The following is an 18,995-nucleotide window of genomic DNA, read 5'->3' as shown; positions in this document are numbered from 1 at the left end:
AATAGACAAAAATGGTTTAGCAAAATCCTGTCTGAGTCTGGCAGAAACCCTGCTCTCTCCCCATTTTGTCCACCCTCAAACTTGCCAAGCCTTGTTCACTTTGGCTTTATTTTAAAAATGCATTTCTGGTGAGTGAGGAAAGGTTTTGTACTGTGTTTTCAATGACTCACCCAAAATAACTCCATTGAACTTGTAAATGGTCCTGTTCTGAATGCAGATTGTGTTTGTTCTGAGATGGGCACGAAGGAGCTGCAGAAAGGAGATTAGAGAAGGGAAATGTGGTGGGAGAGGCAGTGCAGTTTATATTTATTCAGGTTCAGGCACACATAAGAATTATTTTTAAAAAAGACATTGTGTGCGCGCGCGCACGCGCGTGTGTGTGTGTTAAAGAACTGTCTATGAGGTCAGTACCATTTAAAGCTTTTAAAGATACATCTGTATTAGATATGGTTCATCTAGTCACCAACCTCTTCTGATTCTCATAAAATGAGGTAGGAAGATTTACATGTTTATAATTCCAAATATATGCATTATAAAACTTTTTAAAGTGCTAAATGGCTTCAAATAGGAAATATGTGTGACATGAGCTAGAAATTAAAATAGGAAGAAAATGTCTATCAATACATTGATCATATAATAGGACAGTATTAAAACTGGGAAATGCAATAATGACATCCTCTTGTTTTGTTGTGTACCACATAAAAATGTTCAATATCTGAGTATTTAATATCGATAGATGTACCTCTTCAAAAGCTTTTATGATTCAAAATGTCAGAGATCTTTAAAAACAATATTTTAGGGTAGGACTGAAAAGAAAAAGAAAAAAGGACTGATCTAAACTTTCATGAATTCATGAAACAGACCAAATAAAGCTTATTCTGTTACATAATCTTGCCTCAGTCAATTGTTGATGTAGAATAGATGAGTTATTCTTACCTGTTGCTCAGAAACACCAAAGAATTGAGTCACTGAAAAGAAAACAAGCTATCTACAAGGTTTTACCATGGAGAGGGGAAATTTAGCATTATGTGGCAAACTGAAGAACTTGTGATCGGAGGACAGTGAAATGGATGATAAAATGACAAGTCTTCAACATGCACAAATTAGAAAATATGTAAATTTACCCAGATTATGTACATAATCGGCAAGGCAAAGTTCCAGTGGTATTAACACCTGCTTCTCCTTCTGATGTATACATGAGAAAATAAGGGAAATCAAAATAGCAGATTGTTATGCTATATTAATGCTTACTTAAGAGGACAATGAACTAGTATAATACTCCCCAAATTTTTGCTAATGTGGAAAAACCCTAAGAATAAGTCACAGGTTCAAGTTATAGACTATATAGATGAATTTTATTACTTTAAAATATATACAACTAAAAATACTTTCATGATTAATAATGACTTAAAGAAATATATCAGAAAAAAATCTTAAGTCAGACTAACCACCTTTCATTATTCATTTATATGGTTTGTAAATAAACCTTAAAAGTTTTCAAAGAATTCATTTGTTGAATAATATGTTCCTTTCATCCTCTTTTATCTTGTTGCAAATTATTCCACTGGTATCCCTGTAAATGTTAGTAGCTATATTGAGTTGGCCCAAAAGATTTCATGTTCAAATGAATTTTAGAAATATGGGGTAAAATGAAGTTAACCAGTTTTCTTCTTCTTTTTTTTTCCAATAAATCTTGAGAATTTACTTCTCAAGTCTCTTACATTCATTGTGACTGGATTGGGGTGGGAGAGGTGGGGACATAATATATCGTGTTTTCCAAACTTATTTCATACAGAATTCTTTTCTCAGGCAATCTTATTGAAATATAAAACGCTGCTCTGTTTATTTAATCTGCAATTCTACTTAACTTATACCTCCCACCGTCCTTTGGTCTTAACAAGGGGTGAAAATGTGGTAAACTGCAATGCTACCACTTTCTGATCAGTCTGTATTATTAAGATTTTGATGCATAAAATAAAATTTTGATTACATAAATATTATTGGACAAACAATGCAATAACTAGAACAAAATGCCTTAACTTACTCAATAGTAAAACTTGTTTAGTAATTTTGAGGCATTTGTTAAGGTCTGGAAAAGTAGAAAATAAAGTAATTAAACTGAGCATAATGTTTCATTTCTGATTAAGCTTTTCCATTTAAAACTGTCTAACCAGAGTATGTTTTCTTTCCTAGCCTGAATTTATGCCATTGAAAAAATTCATCTGCATAAGCACGTAGATGTCACTTACCAGTATGAGAACAATCCCCCTATTATAAAATTGATTTTTGCCTTCTGCAATATAACAATTCCAGCAGCTAGCCTGAGCACCTACTTCCATGTGATTCCATGTGATGCTCACATCAGTTTGGGAAGGTTGTTATCATGATTGCTATTTCAGATGAGGAATGTGATGATGAGATAATAGCTGTCTTGCCTTAGGCCATAAAACTAGAAAGACACATAAACAGATTTCAAACTTCAGTCTGACACCAAAGACCTTACTGTTTCCACTACAACTTGCTGGATGGAATTATCCACATCTAATATAAATTTGTTTGTTCCTCTGTGTTGTAAGCATAGGTGAATCAGACATTATTCCTTACGCAGAGCTTCTGCAGTATGGATTTGCAGTTGGTCCACAATACTTTTTGGGGAAAAAAAATCCTTGAAGAAGCAAATAACTAGACTCTCTTCATGTGTGATATGGCATTCAATACTAAATAAATGAAACAGCTTGGGCATTCTTTAAAAAATTTCAAAGTTGAGAATGCAATTAAAACCCTTTACATTTCTAAATAGCTTGCTCTTTCAAGGATTTCCTTCCCTACTATTTCTGTACCCTCAACATTTTGCATTAAAAATTATCATGTAGAAGAAAACATACAATTGTGCTATTGGAGATTCAACAGTTTCTATATTCTATTCTAATATTACCACCTGCTGGCATTCAACCCCCCCTTCTTTATAGCTTGACTCTGGTGATTGGTTTTTAAATATAAAATATGGTTCACTGTTGCCTTTCCCAAAAATTCTTTGTTGTCTAAAAGTATTTAAACAACAAAACTAAATAATAAATAATAGGCCTTAGAGGGGTACCCCTTAGAGGGGCTCAGTTAAGTGCCAGACTCTTAATTTCTGCTCAGGTCATGATCTCAGGGTGGTGAGATCCAGCCCCAAGGGGTTCTGAGCTGGGGGCGGAGCCTGCTTAAGACTCTCACTCTCCCTCTGACCCTCCCCCCACTCACGCTGGCATGTGTGCTCTCTCTCTAATAAATCTTTAAAAAAAAAATAGGCCTTAGAGAAACAACATAAAGCAAATACTTTATCCATTTGTCCATCCTGAAGAACATAAAGAGCAGAAAATTTACCTCAACAGAAGTCATGTTCCTGGTGGGATTAGCACCATACTAAAAGTGTAAGGGGAACAAGAAGAATACAGAATAATGTTCTTTTAATTTCTCACAGTTTACAGTGTGGCTGGGAAGTCAAACATACCCTCAGAGGCCAGTCATATTATTTACTGCACAATTCAGTCTCAACATAAGAGACCTAGCCATTCAGTTGTGTATCAGGGAATTGTGGGAGAGATGTGACCAGAAGTGGTGGAAAGATGTGGTTGAGGAAAAGTTCCGACTCAGATGGATCTTGAAATTCATGAAGGTATTGGACAGAAGGAACAGCAATAAACTGAGATGCGAGGACACAGAGACAGCAACAGCGTGTGGAGAAAATGGAGCTGAAGCCAGGAGCCCCAGATGAGTAGGGCGGGGTCTGTCAGGGCCCAGAATGAAACTGTGAAGACAGCACATTTTGTTCTGTGTGGCTTTTGACCACCCCTTTCAGAGCCTCTTCTCCAGCTACTTCCCTCACGCTCTTACCCTTCCTCCAGGGAACTAGGCTCTAGCCTGTTCTGAAGGACCACTAAATTGTTAGCTGCATTTTCCTATAGGACTCTTGGAGGCTGAAAAGTCTTTTAAGATTCAAAAAAAGAATAAAGTGAAATTTCAAGCCAACGAGAAGCTAGTATCAATGTTCTAGCAGCCCTTCTATTTTCACAGTACATATACATAGGCCCAGAATATAATGGTGGTTCTGGAAAGCTAGTCTGTATTTTTGATATGATCTTGTAGATACTGGTAAACCATCAGAAGTTGGTGTGTGATTTTGAATAGGATTTTATAGTCTTTACACTAAATGAGATTTAAAAAGTGGGGGGGGGGCGGATGCCCAAACGCATTTTTATAATAGTTCTGAACCCTGACATCATTTGTTTCTTGCAGCATCCTGTAAACACCAAAATCCAAGCAAATATTTCTATACTTTCCTAGCCGTTCCTTGCTCCTATTTTCCTTCGTTTCTCTATGTCCAACTTCAATGTGGAATTTACAGATTAAACATTCTTTCTCAATTCATTTTCATACATAACAAAACCACGATAAGTAACTTTCTTAAGCATAAAAGTAGCACTTCACGAAGTTTGGTCTTCTCCAGTTTTGACATTTTGACAAATACCAATTACGCGCCTTTCTTTCATCTTCGTCCTCAACTCTTTGGACTTCAGTAAGTCCGCGAGCCCAAGCCGACACTTGTTTTGACGTGGTGAAGAGAGGCACTGGGCCTTTCCACAGTTTTTCTGTGAGAGAAGTTGACAGGAAACAAACATCGCTAACAAACACGCAAACAAATCTCGCCCGCTCCGCAGGCCAAGGCGAGGGGTACCCGGCGCCCCACTCCGCGCGCGCCGAGCCACGCTCCGCCCGCGCGCCCCCGGCCGGAAGGGGGCGTGGGACGCCGCCGAGGGAGGGGCGCGCAGACGCGCCGCGGCCGGCCGGGCCCCTGGCGCGTCGGGCGGAGGCGGGAGGCGGGAGGCGGGAGGCGGAGGCCTGGGGGCGGGGAGCGGAGCCCGGGGGCCGGCCGGCGCTTGTTCTCTGCCGCGCTAGCTCGGGCTACTCGCGCTCCCGCGCCGCGCCGCGCCGGCTTCATGTGAAGCGCCGGCCCTCTGCCCCCTCCCTCCCCTTCCTTCCCTCCCTCCCTCCCGTCCCCTCCTCCTCCTCCTCCTCCTCCTCCTCCTTCTTCTCCTCCTCCTCCGCCCCCTCCCGCGCCCGCTCCCGCTCCCCGGGGCCCCCAGCCCGGCTGGGCGCTGACAGCAGGGGCGGGGGTCCCCGCCGCCGCCGTGTCTCACGCAGGCTACGGCTGGGGCAGCGGAGCCCCCGGTGCGGCCATGGACCGGCCTCTGGTGGCGTCGGCGGAGGCGGAGGAGGAACTGGAGTGGCAAGTGGCGAGTCGCAGGAGGAAGGCCTGGGCCAAGTGCCGCGGCTCCTGGCAGGCATCGGAAACGGAGGACCTGTCCACAGAAGCGACGACGCAGGACGAGGACGAGGACGACGAGGACGACCTCCCGGGCGGGAAGCTGCCGGCGGCGGCGGGGAGAGGTCTGTGCGCCCGGCCGAGCCGTGGCGGGCGGGGGACTCGGGGAAGTGCAGGCTGGCGGGGGAAAGTCTCGTGCGCCCTGGGCGACTGCTGTGAGTTCTGGAAGATCCTCCAGGGCTTGCTAAGCCGGGGGAGAGGGGACACATTGGACCTTTAAATGCGCGCGCTTGGCGAGGCGTCTCCAGAGTCAACATAGACACCCCGGTGCCATCTCGTTTCCTTTCAGATGGACACTAAGACATGTTGCTTAGGCTGCATTTTACCCCCAGTAGATTTTCCTACATGGGGGTGTCCAGGTTGACCGAGCGGTCGGAGTCCGCCTGGGGTCGGTAACGAGCTGTCCCCTCACTCTGCCCCGCAGGAAACGTGCCCAACGAGAAGATCGCGATATGGCTCAAGGATTGCCGGTGAGTCCTCGCTTTCGCCGCTAGCGTCCCAGAGGGAGATCCGCGGAGATGGCACTGCGGAGCCGGAGTCACTAGGGCCGCAGTCCCACTGGGTCCCGTGGCCGTTGTGAGCTATAAGCCGGAAAGTGAGCCGGCGGATAGTTTCCTCCTCTAGAAGATTAGAAATGGAAGTGCTGTGACCGCTGATTATTTGGTGGCCGTGTTTACTTTACAGTTGTTAGGACTTCAGTCCCTGTGCATGATGTTAGCATCAGAGATCAGAGACCTAAAACAAATAATCATGCAGTGTTGTTATTCTTGCCTTGTTTTTATTCGAAAGGATTTTCACATTTCACACTATTTTATTTTGCTTTTGTTTTGACGTCTGTATATCTGGCATGGAATGATTTCCCTTTCAAATATGTTTTAGATGAATTTAATTTACTTAACAACACGAACTGGGCTTTAATTTTAGCTTTGAGCCTTAATTCTATTTGGACAGCTATAAAACCAGCTAACTTTGTTCTTGTAGTTTACTCCTTGGACATGCATTTGTCAGATGGCACTGGAATGCGCAAAGGGAAATAGAGCTTTGAAGGCATTCAAATGGCATAAATCTAATTGCATGCTTTGGCAACTGGTACAACTCTTCGATAAAGTGCAAGAGGAGATGAATCATATTGCACGTAAATCTTACTACAGTAAAAAAGGGCTTGTTTTATATTTTTTTTCCAGTTTATTTTCTAGTTGTAAAATCTCATATGAAGAATGTTACTTTTTAATGCGGCTACGGTGTTTGCTTCTGCACATATTTGCCATCTCATTTTGGGCTTTTCTTAATCTTTTGTTCAAGTACCAGAGGTAAGGAAGTATTTTTTGGAGCAAGGAGAAGTGATTTTCATATATGCCAGCTTATTTTTCTAACCTAAACACAGATAAAGTATTGGCTACTACATTGATTTCCTGTTTTGATGAATTACCTGGATTTTTTGGTAATTTTGATCAATTACTAAGCACTCTTCACTGCAGAACTCCTTAACCTTTACTGGGGGTGTCATAGACCCTTTGAGATATGAAGAAGTATATGGACCTTCTCTCTAAAGGTGCATCAAAAATAATGTTTAACAGCAAGAGAAAAATCATATTGTGTTTACTTTATGATGTATAGGAATTAAGATTATATGCGATCATATCAAGTAGACAGTACGTTTATCTTGTAAGATAAATGCAGTAGGCAAATGTTACTCATCAGACATATCACTTCTGAAAATTCCAAAAGTTTTGTTGGTAATCTTACGTAGGCAGATTCTATAGTCTGTTGCTCCTTCCCTCATAGGATTCCTGCATAGATTTCCTTCTTGTTCCTTACAGTTGCACCTATTTTGTACAAAAGGGGCATTCATTTGTACCTGGGAAAGCTAAAACAAATAGTCTTGTCATGTTAGCTGTATTATCACAGATTTCACTGCTAGGATATATGCAACTGTAGTTTTTTTTATTTTTTAAACAGTTTAGGATCCTTCTCAGAGTTAGGCATCTACCTACTTTGTACATTATAAGTGATCTAAAGCTAGCTTTTTCCTCTTGATACATTCTCATTTTTTTTCTTATTGATGTCCATATCCTGAATAAAGATACCATTTGTCATTCCTTTGGGGGGGGGGGTCCTTTATTTTGATAATCACTTTTTTAACTAAGTGGAAATAAATTGCTTGAATTAACATCTAAGAAAGGATAGTTTTTGAGAGAATTTGGAAGAGAGCCGTTGTAAGAGTGAGAAACTTGTTTCTGAAGGAGAATGGCAGTTATATTCTCTTTATTTGCCACTTTTGTTAGTGCACCCACGCATAGAGACATCTGCAGGAGTAAAACAGTGTTTTGTCCTAAGAAAGTAGCCCAGGGAAGAAGAAGGACTTTATAAAGGCATAAATTCCAGTTTTATTAAAATACATGCAAAAATTTAGCTCAAAGTTTTTACTGTTTTTATGGTAGTTGTGATTCTTTTACATTTTTCAAAAGCACTAATTTTCAAAGAACTGCCACTGCTTTTATATTTGCTTGCAGAAAGTTTTAACATTAAATTGTCATTTCAATAATATTTTTTGAGCCTGATATTTTTATGATCTCATATTTGATGTGAATTTGTAACAGGTATAAACTGTTACTGATGAAAAATTCAAATCACAAAACAGAACTTTCAAAATAAAACAGTGTTTCTTAATATAATTTAGTTTTGAGAAAGAAATGAAAAACATTTTCATTTTCACATTAAAAAAAGATTTCTAAGTTATCTCTGAACGGGAAGAATGTGAAAGAATTTTAGCAATGGCTGGTTCTTAAGGTTGATTCTCAAGCCAACTTTTTAGTTTTTAGAGTTAAATGAAGATACATGTATTTCATAGTTTAAAAACAGAAAAAAAAAAAATCTTAAGCTTCTTCATTTAGACCAAAAAAGATAGTTGGGGTAAGGGAGGCACTGAGTGATGCTCTTAAAATGCTGGTGATAGGTCTGACAGATGAGGTTTAAAAAAAGTGTTGAGGCTTATTTCTAATTAGACTCTGACTTTTAAATTTTATTAAAGATTTGTTTTCTTTTAATTCTGTTTCCTGTTTCTAGGAAGGGGATTGAGGGCAGCCGACATTTTCTTAATGCCTGCTGACATTCTCTTTTTCTGTTTTTGTAAAGAAAATGCTAATTAATATCATTTGTAATTACAATTCTTGCTCTTAATTGCTGGCAGATCAGATGTGTGATTAAGTCATTCCTGGTGAACTGACTTGAGGATAGGTGTTTGCTTAGTTAGTAGGATATTACTTATGTAATACACTTGCATTCCTTTTGTGTTTGGGGAGGAGAGTTAAACTGTGATTAGAAGCTTGCTTGGCTGTGATCCTTTAAATGTAAAGTTGTGCAGTAACAACTCTCCAGATAGCTTTTTAAGACTAAGGTTTATATATTTATGTGGTTTCAGTACCCCTTTGGGAGCCTCACTGGATGAGCAAAGCAGTAATACGCTCAAGGGTAAGAGAAAGTTGCTTTTCTAAATTTCTTCTTTATGAGAGCCCTACTTAAGAGTGAATGTATACATATGTAAATTATAAAAGTAATGTTCATTTTACAAAATACGCCATTCTGAGAGAAAAGCCAAAAGAAAGAAACCTTGTCATAAACCATAAAACAGTGAAGAGTTCAAGCAAATTACTAAACCTTTCCACAGTGTGAAACTCTTATTTTTGTCTAGTTAGAGATTACGAAGATTAATTAAATGTACAAATATGATATGTAAACATAAGGAAAATACTGAGTGAACTGGGTCAGCTTTAGTGCAGCATTTCTTTGCTTACATTAACTGAAATTGCCATACCTGAAATTTTACCACCTGTGCAAGACAGAATTCTCAAGTTCAAAGTACAACAAGAATGTGCAGGTAGTGGCAAGGCATATAAAAAACATTTATAGTATTAGAAAAGTCTAGCTTGAGCTCCTGACTGTTAAGGGAGGTAAAAGGAATGATTGCTCTGGTATCTGATTTTCCATGAAACTCTTGGATAAGATGTTAGCTAAATGAATATCTTCAAAGACATAGTTAGTATAAAGTAGCTTATATCGGGGCTTTTAACAACTTTACCTGGCTGCAAATCGTGGTTTGTTTGTGATAAAGTAAAGCTTATATTGCTTTTTGACATGATATAATCAGAATAATGAGTACATTCAGGTTTGAAATACTTTATTGTATCTTATTTTTTGGTTGGTCAATTTGCTTTAGCTAAAACTATGATTTAATATGGGGGTCCAGAAGAACAGAATGCCATGATGAGTCTTCTAATGTTTCTTTCAGGTGTGCTTGTGAGAAATGGAGGCAGTTTTGAAGATGATTTGTCTTTGGGAGCTGAAGGTACATTTGTTTGGAAGAACTGTATTTTTATACAGGTTTAAGATAAAAAAAAAAGTTGAGTGCTTTCAGGTGTACAGTCCTTAGAGCCAAAGTTAAAAGTCTTGAAAATGGCTCAGACGCACTTTATAGAACTTTTATGTGTTAATGATCTAGTCAGAGCTTGTAGGATACATGTAGAAATGGCTCTGAAAACCATTGTGAAATGTCCATGTCTTCCTTGGACTTAATTGCTTAAAGGAACTGTTTAGGGGCAAACAATGGTCATAGAACTGAGGGAAGAATTGCCCCGCCAGAAGGAAGGAAACTTAAATATTTATACAGGAGAAGACTAAATTGAAGCTTATTTTTAGTGTGAGGTAGCCTTATGTCAGACACAGCTGCGGCTTGTCTTTCTCTTTGCATTCAAGTGTCTCCTGTCTTTTCCCCTTCCTCTTTTTCCAGATTTTTAGAACACTTAAAGGACAAAAACAAAGTAGAGTTATTAGAATTTAATTAGAAATCATTATGCTGATGTCTATTCCAGACTGCATTAATATTTTAAAAGTGCATTGTGCCATGTTTAAATTTTCACAGATGTTATTATCTAGTCAGTGGATTTATAGTAAAGTTTTCCACAATGTAGAATTAAACATTTTTATTATTTTTTTATTTTACTGGTATTGGGAGATTATTAGTAGCTGTATAGCTGGGTTATGAATGTGTGCTTTTTATCAAAAAGAATTAAGGATTTTATTAGATCTTTTCAAATTAAATAATTAAAAATTTTATTAAATCTTTTCAAATTATAAAAGATTTAAAATGTAAATCTTTTCAAATTATAAAAAATTTAAAATGTAAATCTTTTAAATTATAATGATGAATGGTGAATTTATCCATTGAATGTAGTATCCTTGATCTTTTACTGTTTTAAGTCAGACTCTATGGTAGATTACTTACGTAGCACCTTCTAATCTTCTAACTCTAGAATATGTGAATATATGAGGTTTTATTATTTCAGTTAATGTGCTTTCAAGGAATAAACTCTGTAAAGAGGTTAAACTTACTACTTCCCAATTAGTACAGTTGAGCATACTGTCCACCCTTACTAAAATGCATTTCAGTGTTACTGTAAATAGCACTTTTGATATCTGCCTTAATTTCACAATATGGAATTTTTTAGACTTTGTTTTTTTTAGAGCAGGGTTAAGTTCACAAAATTGAGGGGAAGGTATAGAGATTTTCCCTGTACTTCCTGCTTTACCAGCATCCCCCCATTATCAATGTCCCCCACCAGAGTCGTGTGATGAACCTGTAACAAGGCATCATTACCCAAAGTCCATAGATTACATTGGGGTTCACTCTTGGTCGTACATTCTGTGGTTTAGACAAGTGTATAATGACATGTATCTATCATTATGATATCATAAGTGGATTTTCACTGCCCTAAAAATCATTTCTGTTCTGCCTGTTCATCCATATTGAGTGAGTTTATTGGAAACCAGAACCTAAAAGGAAGTTCCAGAAAAGAATGGAAATATTATGTTGTTTTACTGAAAAATTTTCAAGATTATTTTCATTCATTCAGTAAATATTTATTGAATGCTATGTGTTAGGCACCTTTCTGAGTGGATGTATAAAGAAATCTAACAAATTGCCATGACTTTGTAGTCATGTAATATCTGCTTTCTTGATGACTGTATCACAGTAGTTAGTGTTCTGACAGTTCTGCTCTGCATTTGTTCTTTTACCTGTAGCCAACCACCTCCATGAAACAGATACTCAAACTGAAAACTGGTACGTAGCTATGCTCTTTGTTCTCTTTTAAAAAATGAAGAACATTTATGAAAATAAAGTTTCATATAATCTAATGTTGTTTATAGCAATAATATCTTGGCCAAAGAGAGAAGACTACAGTTTCATCAGAAAGGGAGAAGTATGAATTCCACTGGATCTGGGAAAAGTAGTGGGACAGTTTCAAGGTAACTTATTCTGAAATTAATACTGCAGTTACATTGTGTTATAGATGACCTACTCACACTTTTTCAGTCTTGGATTTGGCTTGATAGTATGAAATCAAAAAGGATCCAAAATGTTTCATTCATTGCTTTTTTAAAAAAATTAAGATTAAATAAAAAGCAAATGTGTTTATAATGTTGCTGGAATTCCTATTATAATGAGTATTTTGAGCCCTATCAACAACTTGAAAGAGGAAGTCCGTAGTGGAATAACTTCTTCCAAAATTCTCCATTTTTTTTAGGGTCTTGAGTTACTCTAACAAGAAATCAGAATAAACCTTTCTAATATAAAGTTTGATATTTAAGCATAGATTTATCTTCAACATATTAAATCAAAGTTCTTCAAAATATATATTAAAATAGACAAGTACGTGAGCCTGTGGGACCAGTTTAAATTGTTACTCAGATTATTGTACTGGAATCTGAGCATTTTCTCTGAAACAAATTGAAATTTTCTTCAGTTCAAGTTTCATCTCCAACATTTTCCTCAGTGAATCTCCAAAGGTGGATTATCACTGATATGAGGAAGAAGAGATAAGAAATGTTTAATTCCCAAGAGAATCAGAGCAAGAACTTACCTTTGGAGTAACCCATTCTCTCCATACCTTACTCCTCCTACTTCCTAAGTGAAAGTGGTTAGAGAAAATTTGAAAGTAGGCCCCTCCCTCCCTTTCTGAGTTCAGCTTATTACCTGTATTGCATCTTCAGTGACAGCCAAGATAGCAGAAAACCTCAAGTTCTGTAGCATGTCCTGTGCTACCAAATTACTTGTGTGTTTTTTCCTTTTCATTTCTTTCTTAATCTGTTTATTCCTTATTCTACCTCAGCTGTCCTCTAATTGTTTTAGCTGCTTTACTGGGACTCTTTTAAAATGACAAAAAAAATAAGGTGAGGAATCATTTTGGGAGTCTTGCTGAGTATCTGCTCAGGGACTAGCTCTTTTTTCCAGTCCTAACAGTTTGAAAGAATGGACCTTTTTTTTTTTGAATGGACTCTTTTTAAGAGTTATATATCACATTTAGTCCACAGTATATAAGGATGCTGAAATAAATAATGGTGTAAAGAACAGAAGCTCTTTTTTATAATGTGATTTGACTATAAACTTATTTTATATCTTGATGTTTCTTTTTTTTTTTTTTTGGTAGTGTTTCAGAATTGTTGGAACTTTATGAGGAAGATCCTGAAGAAATTCTTTATAATCTTGGATTTGGACGAGATGAACCAGATATTGCTTCTAAAATTCCTTCCAGATTTTTTAATTCATCATCATTTGCCAGAGGGATAGATATTAAAGTATTTTTGAGTGCTCAAATGCAACGGATGGAAGTAGAAAACCCAAATTATGCTTTAACAAGTAAGGTTTTTAAATATTAGCATCCACAGTGAGATGGTCTTATTTTTTACAGCCTTAGTAATTTTTAGGAATAGCACTGGAAACTTAATTATTGAAGTTAACACAATAGCTATTTTACTTACTCTGAATTTTTATTATTCTATTTATAGAAGTTAACTTTCCCCTCTCCTCATTCTTAAGTATTACTATAACTGACACGTAGAACCTTGTGCTTATCTTAAACTTATCCCCAAATTGCTGATGTTCTAAAAGGAAAGAAGTAGGGGAGCAGCTTGTTACTATTAAATAAAGTCAGTCAATTTTAGGTGTTTTTCTATAAATCTAAAATAGCATGGCTAATTTGATATTTTTTATTTATATTATATCTTATTTTTCTCTGTTGCACAGAAGTTCCAAAAAATGGGATCCTAGGTGGTCCTTAGAACAGCTTTAAGAGATCTATAAATCCAATCCTACCTCCTCCCTTCCCCACAGTTAGGTATAAAATACAAACTTATGTTCATTTTCTTGGGAGAACATTTATTTGCAAGAGTCTTAATGGAGTCAAAGACATAAAAATATAATTACAGCTGTAGATCAATAGCCAGTCCTTTCTGTTTAATTCAGAGTTGTCATGCTTTATGCTTCTTTCTGCTTTTAAATTGTAAAACATAAATTCTTAATTCTTAAAACATAAATTCTAGTGCTTAGAGTGAAAAATTTTCGTCCCTCTTCCCAGTAAATGTAGAGAACTTTTAAATGTTGGATCAGGAAAAAAGTTGTGGTTTTATAATCTTTGTGATCTAAGTTCAATTATTGGCATTCTGAAAAGTACTAATAGTTTAATATATGTATAAATATATAAACAGATAAATATATATATAATTAACATTGTTTCCTTTTTGTAGGTCGTTTTCGTCAAATTGAAGTGCTTACTACTGTGGCCAATGCATTTTCTTCTTTATATTCTCAAGTCTCTGGGACTCCCCTCCAGAGAATTGGAAGTATGTCTTCAGTGACTTCTAACAAGGAGACAGACTCACCTCCACCTTTAACCCGAAGTAACACTGCAAATCGTTTAATGAAAACACTATCAAAACTAAATTTATGTGTTGATAAAACAGATAAAGGAGAAGGTAGTAGTCCTTCCCTAGCAACTGAAAAAGGAAAGATCCTGAATGTTTCAGTGATGGAAGAAAGTGGCAATAAAAATGATCAAAAGTCTCAAAAAATTGTAAAGAAGAAAGACTCATCTTCTATGTTGGCTACAGTTAAAGAAGAAGTATCAGGTAGTTCAGCAGCTGTTATGGAGAATGCTGACCTTGATAGACTTTGTGATGAAGCAAATAGTAATTTTAACCAAAAAACTGAAAGTGAACAAAGTAAAGAAACACAAAGTCATGCGAATAAACTGGGTGAGGAATCTGGTATTATGGAATCTGATTTAGGTAACGATTTCAACATGTCCAGGCATGGTGAGCCGGAAAATGGCAACGAGGTGAAAAGTGTCCATGTGTTCACACCTGAAAAAGAGCCATGTGCACCGCTCACGATCCCATCCATAAGAAATATAATGGCACAGCAGAAGGACTCCTTTGAAATGGAAGAGGTGGGTAAAATATTACTGAGACCTGTTTCAAATAATGAGTTAGGAAAAAAATACCAAAAAGATGTTCATAAAACAAAGGTAGCTAACAGATTTATACTAGAAGAAAATCATCCTAATTTTGACTTTTCAAGTTTTAGTTCTGTGTTTCACCAACCAAGAATTGGTCACAGGAATGTGCATCGCCAGGGTAATGTGAGGGTTCATCAGCTCCTCTAGATCCTCTGTCATTCACTGATGATACTTGAACTTTAACACCCTTTCTCTCTCAGTTTAAGATTTTGATGCCCTGAGAAAGCCCTGAGAGAGTATATTTAAATTAAAATCAATATTGCATAATAGTTAAAAACACAGCCTCTGAAATCAAATAGAAGTTTGAGTTCTTTTTTGCCACTAAATTGCTATGTGCCTTTGGGCACACTTTTCTCAAAGTGTCTTAGTGGAAAGGATAAGTTAAGTATGGATAAGGCTTTGAAAAGGACAGGTTTTGGCATGGGACTGGAAAGAACCTGAAGATACTATGTTTCTGAAGGGGGAGGGTAGGGAACCTCAAGGAAGAAGGTTTGAAACACCACTGAATATGGTTTCTGCAAGCCCAAAAGACCAATGTTTGGTTATTTTTTATTCCTACCTAGAGATATTACTTCATTTACATAAATTTCAAATTGGGCAAGATAAAGAGATGCATTTCGATGAGGTAAACTAAAACTACTTTTGAATGGCCAGAGCTAATACTTATGATTGGCACTGTATAGTTGGAGACAGGAAACTGAAGTTTATCAAGACCTACCTTGTGGCAGGCACTTGTACCAGGCCCTTACTTTTTTCTTTAGTCTGTGAGGCAGGCAGTGCTGGTCTTATTTTACACATGAGGAAACTGAGGCACATGAATACTCTTGAGTTATGGCTGGAAATTACATAATGTGCAATTTTCTTTTTAAAATTTATTACAGAATAGCATTAGTAATAGAGTAGTTACTCCCAGTAATTTTAGAATCACATGGCAAATTTTTAGGGAGTTGGAAAATGGGATAATTGATTCTGCCCATAAATGTCCTCTTGGTAAGTACTTATCTCTCACATTAGTGAAGATTTTTCATTTATTGCAAATTTCTGTTGCTGATATAGCTATTTATTTTTTTTGTGGTCTTTGAATTTATCTTTTAATATTTTAATTCTAACTAAAAAATGAAAAGGGAGAGGAGCGGCCCTTTGAAATAGTTTATTTGTAAGCTTCTTTTCCCCTTATTTCTTTACATATTCTTTCTATCTCTCCAATTTAATTTCTAATATATTTCTCATTATAATGAGTTCATAAGATGACTACATAAATTAAAGCCTCTTTTTGTTCTATTTCACTATTTGATTCCTTTTTGACTTTGTTTTCATCTGAACATGTCCTGCCATTAAGAATTAAAGTGTAACTACTTGCCCTTCATTAGGGCCCCTCTTCTGTGACAGTCAGATATGTCAGTGGGTTTCCTTGTTTTAATTTAATAGCAGAGTATGAAAATTTAAACAAATTATGTTAGATATTTGCAAATCTGATACTGGTGACTCGGATGAGAAGACACTCTTACACGTTGCTTTTTATTTCCTAGAATTCCTGAATTTTAAACCATATATTTTTAAAATTATTGCTGTCATACACAGAAGGTCATGATCCCAGGGTCCTGGGATCGAGCCCCACGTCGGGCTCCCTGCTCCGCAGAGAGTCTGCTTCTCCCTCTCCCACTCCCCCTGCTTGTGTTCCCTCTCTCACTGTCTGTCTGTCAAATAAATACATAAAATCTTTAAAAAAAATAATAAAGTAAAACATTTGTAAAGTACTAGAGAGATCTGCTTTGGTGGCAGGTTAACATTTAATTTAATGTATGGGGTGTTTTTTTTTGTTGTTGTTTTTGCTCCCTCTACTGGCAAAAGCAATTAATGAAGAAAGTAATGTCAAATGGAGGTGAACTTCCTTTTTTTTAAGTACAAAATTACAGGCATTGGTGGTTGAAGAATAATAGATTTTTGTTTTCAGAAAAAGAATATATGGATATGATCAACCATGGCTGCATTGTAAATATGGGGAATTTTAAGGATAATGAATCCTTGTTCTTCAGATATATTTAAAACATGGATAAAAACCTCCTAGAACTGTGTTTTTATCCCTTTGGGAACTTTAAAGAGAGCTTGTAGAACAATGGGTAAAGAAAGGAAATAATGTGTTTCTTTAATTTCCTCTCCTCCCAAGTGTGACTTGAATTATACTGACAAATGAAGAGAACAGTCTTACTGAAGCAAACTTTTAGATCCCACTCAAAGTAGGTTGTTGCTGTTTTTCTTTTAGACTCCTTTCCCTTGAGGTTTGATTCCTATTGGGAACTTTCTTCCTGTAAAAACAGCAAATAAATGTAAGTTAGAGGACACTCCCTTTCTCTCTGTCAGCCAGTTCTCAAACAGATTAACTGAATGCCTGCTGCTTTGGGTAGCTAGGTAGGAGAAAATGTTGCAGACCTGACTATGCATGAAGCTGCCTAATCCCTCTGAGGCAAAGGTAAGCTCTGACAGTCACCAGGAGCAAAGACAGGAAATATTTCAACGTAAGGGGAATTAAATAGATGACAAGAATGACTCAGTCCTTGGAGAGTGAGAGTGATTATTTCTTATGTTAAGAAAAAATAAATAAAGGCCAGACTATTTTCAATTAGAAGTCAGTTTGCCTTATAAAAAAAATGTTTTGTAGACTATTTAAAATGTTCGAGTGTGTCTAAAAGTTGTAAAACCCTCCTCTCGAGTTTTCTAATTCTTAATGACTTTCCTAGATAATTCTTGTGTTCTTTTCAAAATAGCTTATTTTTAATAAATACATCATGGTAACAGTCTAGAGTCATAGATTTATACTATGAAGGATCCACAGTTAAACCAAAATGATCCTACTCAGTAAGCAATTATCCATCTTTTAGATGTAAAGGAAAAATTTCTCATACTTAAATGTTAAAAGAAAGAACTTTTAGCTGTTTATTTCTGTAAATGGGTTCTGTGTCTTACTCTACAAATAAATTTATATTCAAATAGAGGTATTATTACTGGAAGTGTATATAATTTTTTAAGCTACTGAAGTTTTAGTGTTTCTAATTCTGTCTCTACACTGATTGTTGATTTAACTACTATATCTCCTTATTTTTAGTTATAGAGTTTCAGAATTCTTTTTTGTTTTATTTATTGGCCTGAGTTAAAATAATCTGAAATTGATCAGATACTTGACAGATAGTTAAGTTGTTCCTTTGGCCTTTCAAATTTGACTGTGTTTTGAAGACCATCATTGTGTCTTAGAATAGAATGCAATAGGATATGAACTCTAACACATGGTACGTGTACCCATGTCTCTTTGAAGTCCAATTAACCACAAAATTTTATTTGACATTTATCTAAAAGACTTAAATTTTGTTATATAAGTATTTACCTGACAGTAGAAAGTAAACCTTGTAAGTAAAACCTGAAAGGTTTTTTTTAAATAAAAATTTGCAACAAATACAGAATAATAAACTAGCACAGAAAGAGATCTTTGAATTCATTCTCCAGTTTCCTCCTTTTACAGATGAGGAAGCATTTTTCCTCCTCTAACATTTGATATTACTTGACAGCAGTGGTTTTCTGTCATCTTTCTGAGGGATATAGTAATGTTCCCTTTGATATCTGTGTCTTATTTGGGGGAGGGCTAAGGGGATGTCAGGGTAGGGAGTCCCTGGATGATAGCAGAGAGAGATCTGTTGTAAATCATTACCACTTTACTGTTGCAAAATATTTGATCATCCTAAGGACCTGTGAGGTAGGAGTTTTAGTCTTTATTTTTCAGTTTAAAAGAAACTGACATAATTGTCCCAGATAATTCTGATAACTATCTGAAGCCATTTAGCCAATAAGTGGCATGAATAAAACTTGAATTCGGGTCTTTGTATAAACTTGCTACTTTTGACTACACCATACCACTTGGTAAAGGTCAGACTCGCTGATAGTGTCAGACATTGGACAAGAACTCAAGTCATCTGGTGCCATACTACTTCTTTAGAAAAATAATGCTTTCATTTGAGTTTTTTGAGATGTCCTTAAAAATTAGAATTTCTAAAACTCCAGTTTTGATTTTCTTTTTTTAAAAAAACTGCTATGCATATCTGTTTAAACCTTAGAGGAAGGGTTATTTGAGTTAGAACATTCCATGTATTGCTGCTCCATATAACAGCACAATAGTGTTGTGCCTGGAAGATGTATATTAGGATAAATGTGACATGTTAAAAAAAACAAAAACAAAACCCACCAAAGTAAGGTGCCTGCCGTGGTAGCAGTGGTAGCAGGACATTGAT

The 18,995-nt window shown here is 36.6% G+C and overlaps 1 protein-coding gene across 4 annotated transcripts in view; it reads left to right on the top strand.

Annotated features, from left to right (window-relative positions):
* The first annotated feature begins 5,095 nt into the window (after positions 1 to 5,095).
* ITPRID2 (ITPR interacting domain containing 2) overlaps positions 5,096 to 18,995 on the top strand; it is a 37,229-nt gene continuing 23,329 nt past the window's right edge. For 3 of the 4 annotated variants that reach the window (XM_028122760.2, XM_028122751.2, XM_028122744.2), the window contains exons 1-8: positions 5,139 to 5,433; positions 5,793 to 5,838; positions 8,790 to 8,839; positions 9,657 to 9,713; positions 11,447 to 11,486; positions 11,573 to 11,671; positions 12,853 to 13,061; positions 13,949 to 14,649. In XM_028122760.2, the coding sequence (XP_027978561.1) occupies positions 5,223 to 5,433; positions 5,793 to 5,838; positions 8,790 to 8,839; positions 9,657 to 9,713; positions 11,447 to 11,486; positions 11,573 to 11,671; positions 12,853 to 13,061; positions 13,949 to 14,649 (1,413 nt within the window). In that variant the 5' untranslated portion in view covers positions 5,139 to 5,222. Of the gene's footprint in view, positions 5,434 to 5,792; positions 5,839 to 8,789; positions 8,840 to 9,656; positions 9,714 to 11,446; positions 11,487 to 11,572; positions 11,672 to 12,852; positions 13,062 to 13,948; positions 14,650 to 18,995 lie in introns of all 4 variants that reach the window. The other variant, XM_028122741.2, reaches the window with a different exon arrangement.

Source organism: Eumetopias jubatus, unplaced genomic scaffold (assembly GCF_037043125.1).
Source record: "Eumetopias jubatus isolate StellerSeaLion01/CBP00866 unplaced genomic scaffold, mEumJub1_p1.0 scaffold_3, whole genome shotgun sequence".
Classification (NCBI taxonomy): domain Eukaryota; kingdom Metazoa; phylum Chordata; class Mammalia; order Carnivora; family Otariidae; genus Eumetopias; species Eumetopias jubatus.
Note: the sequence above shows the minus strand (reverse complement) of the source record. Positions and strands in the feature narration are given on the sequence as shown.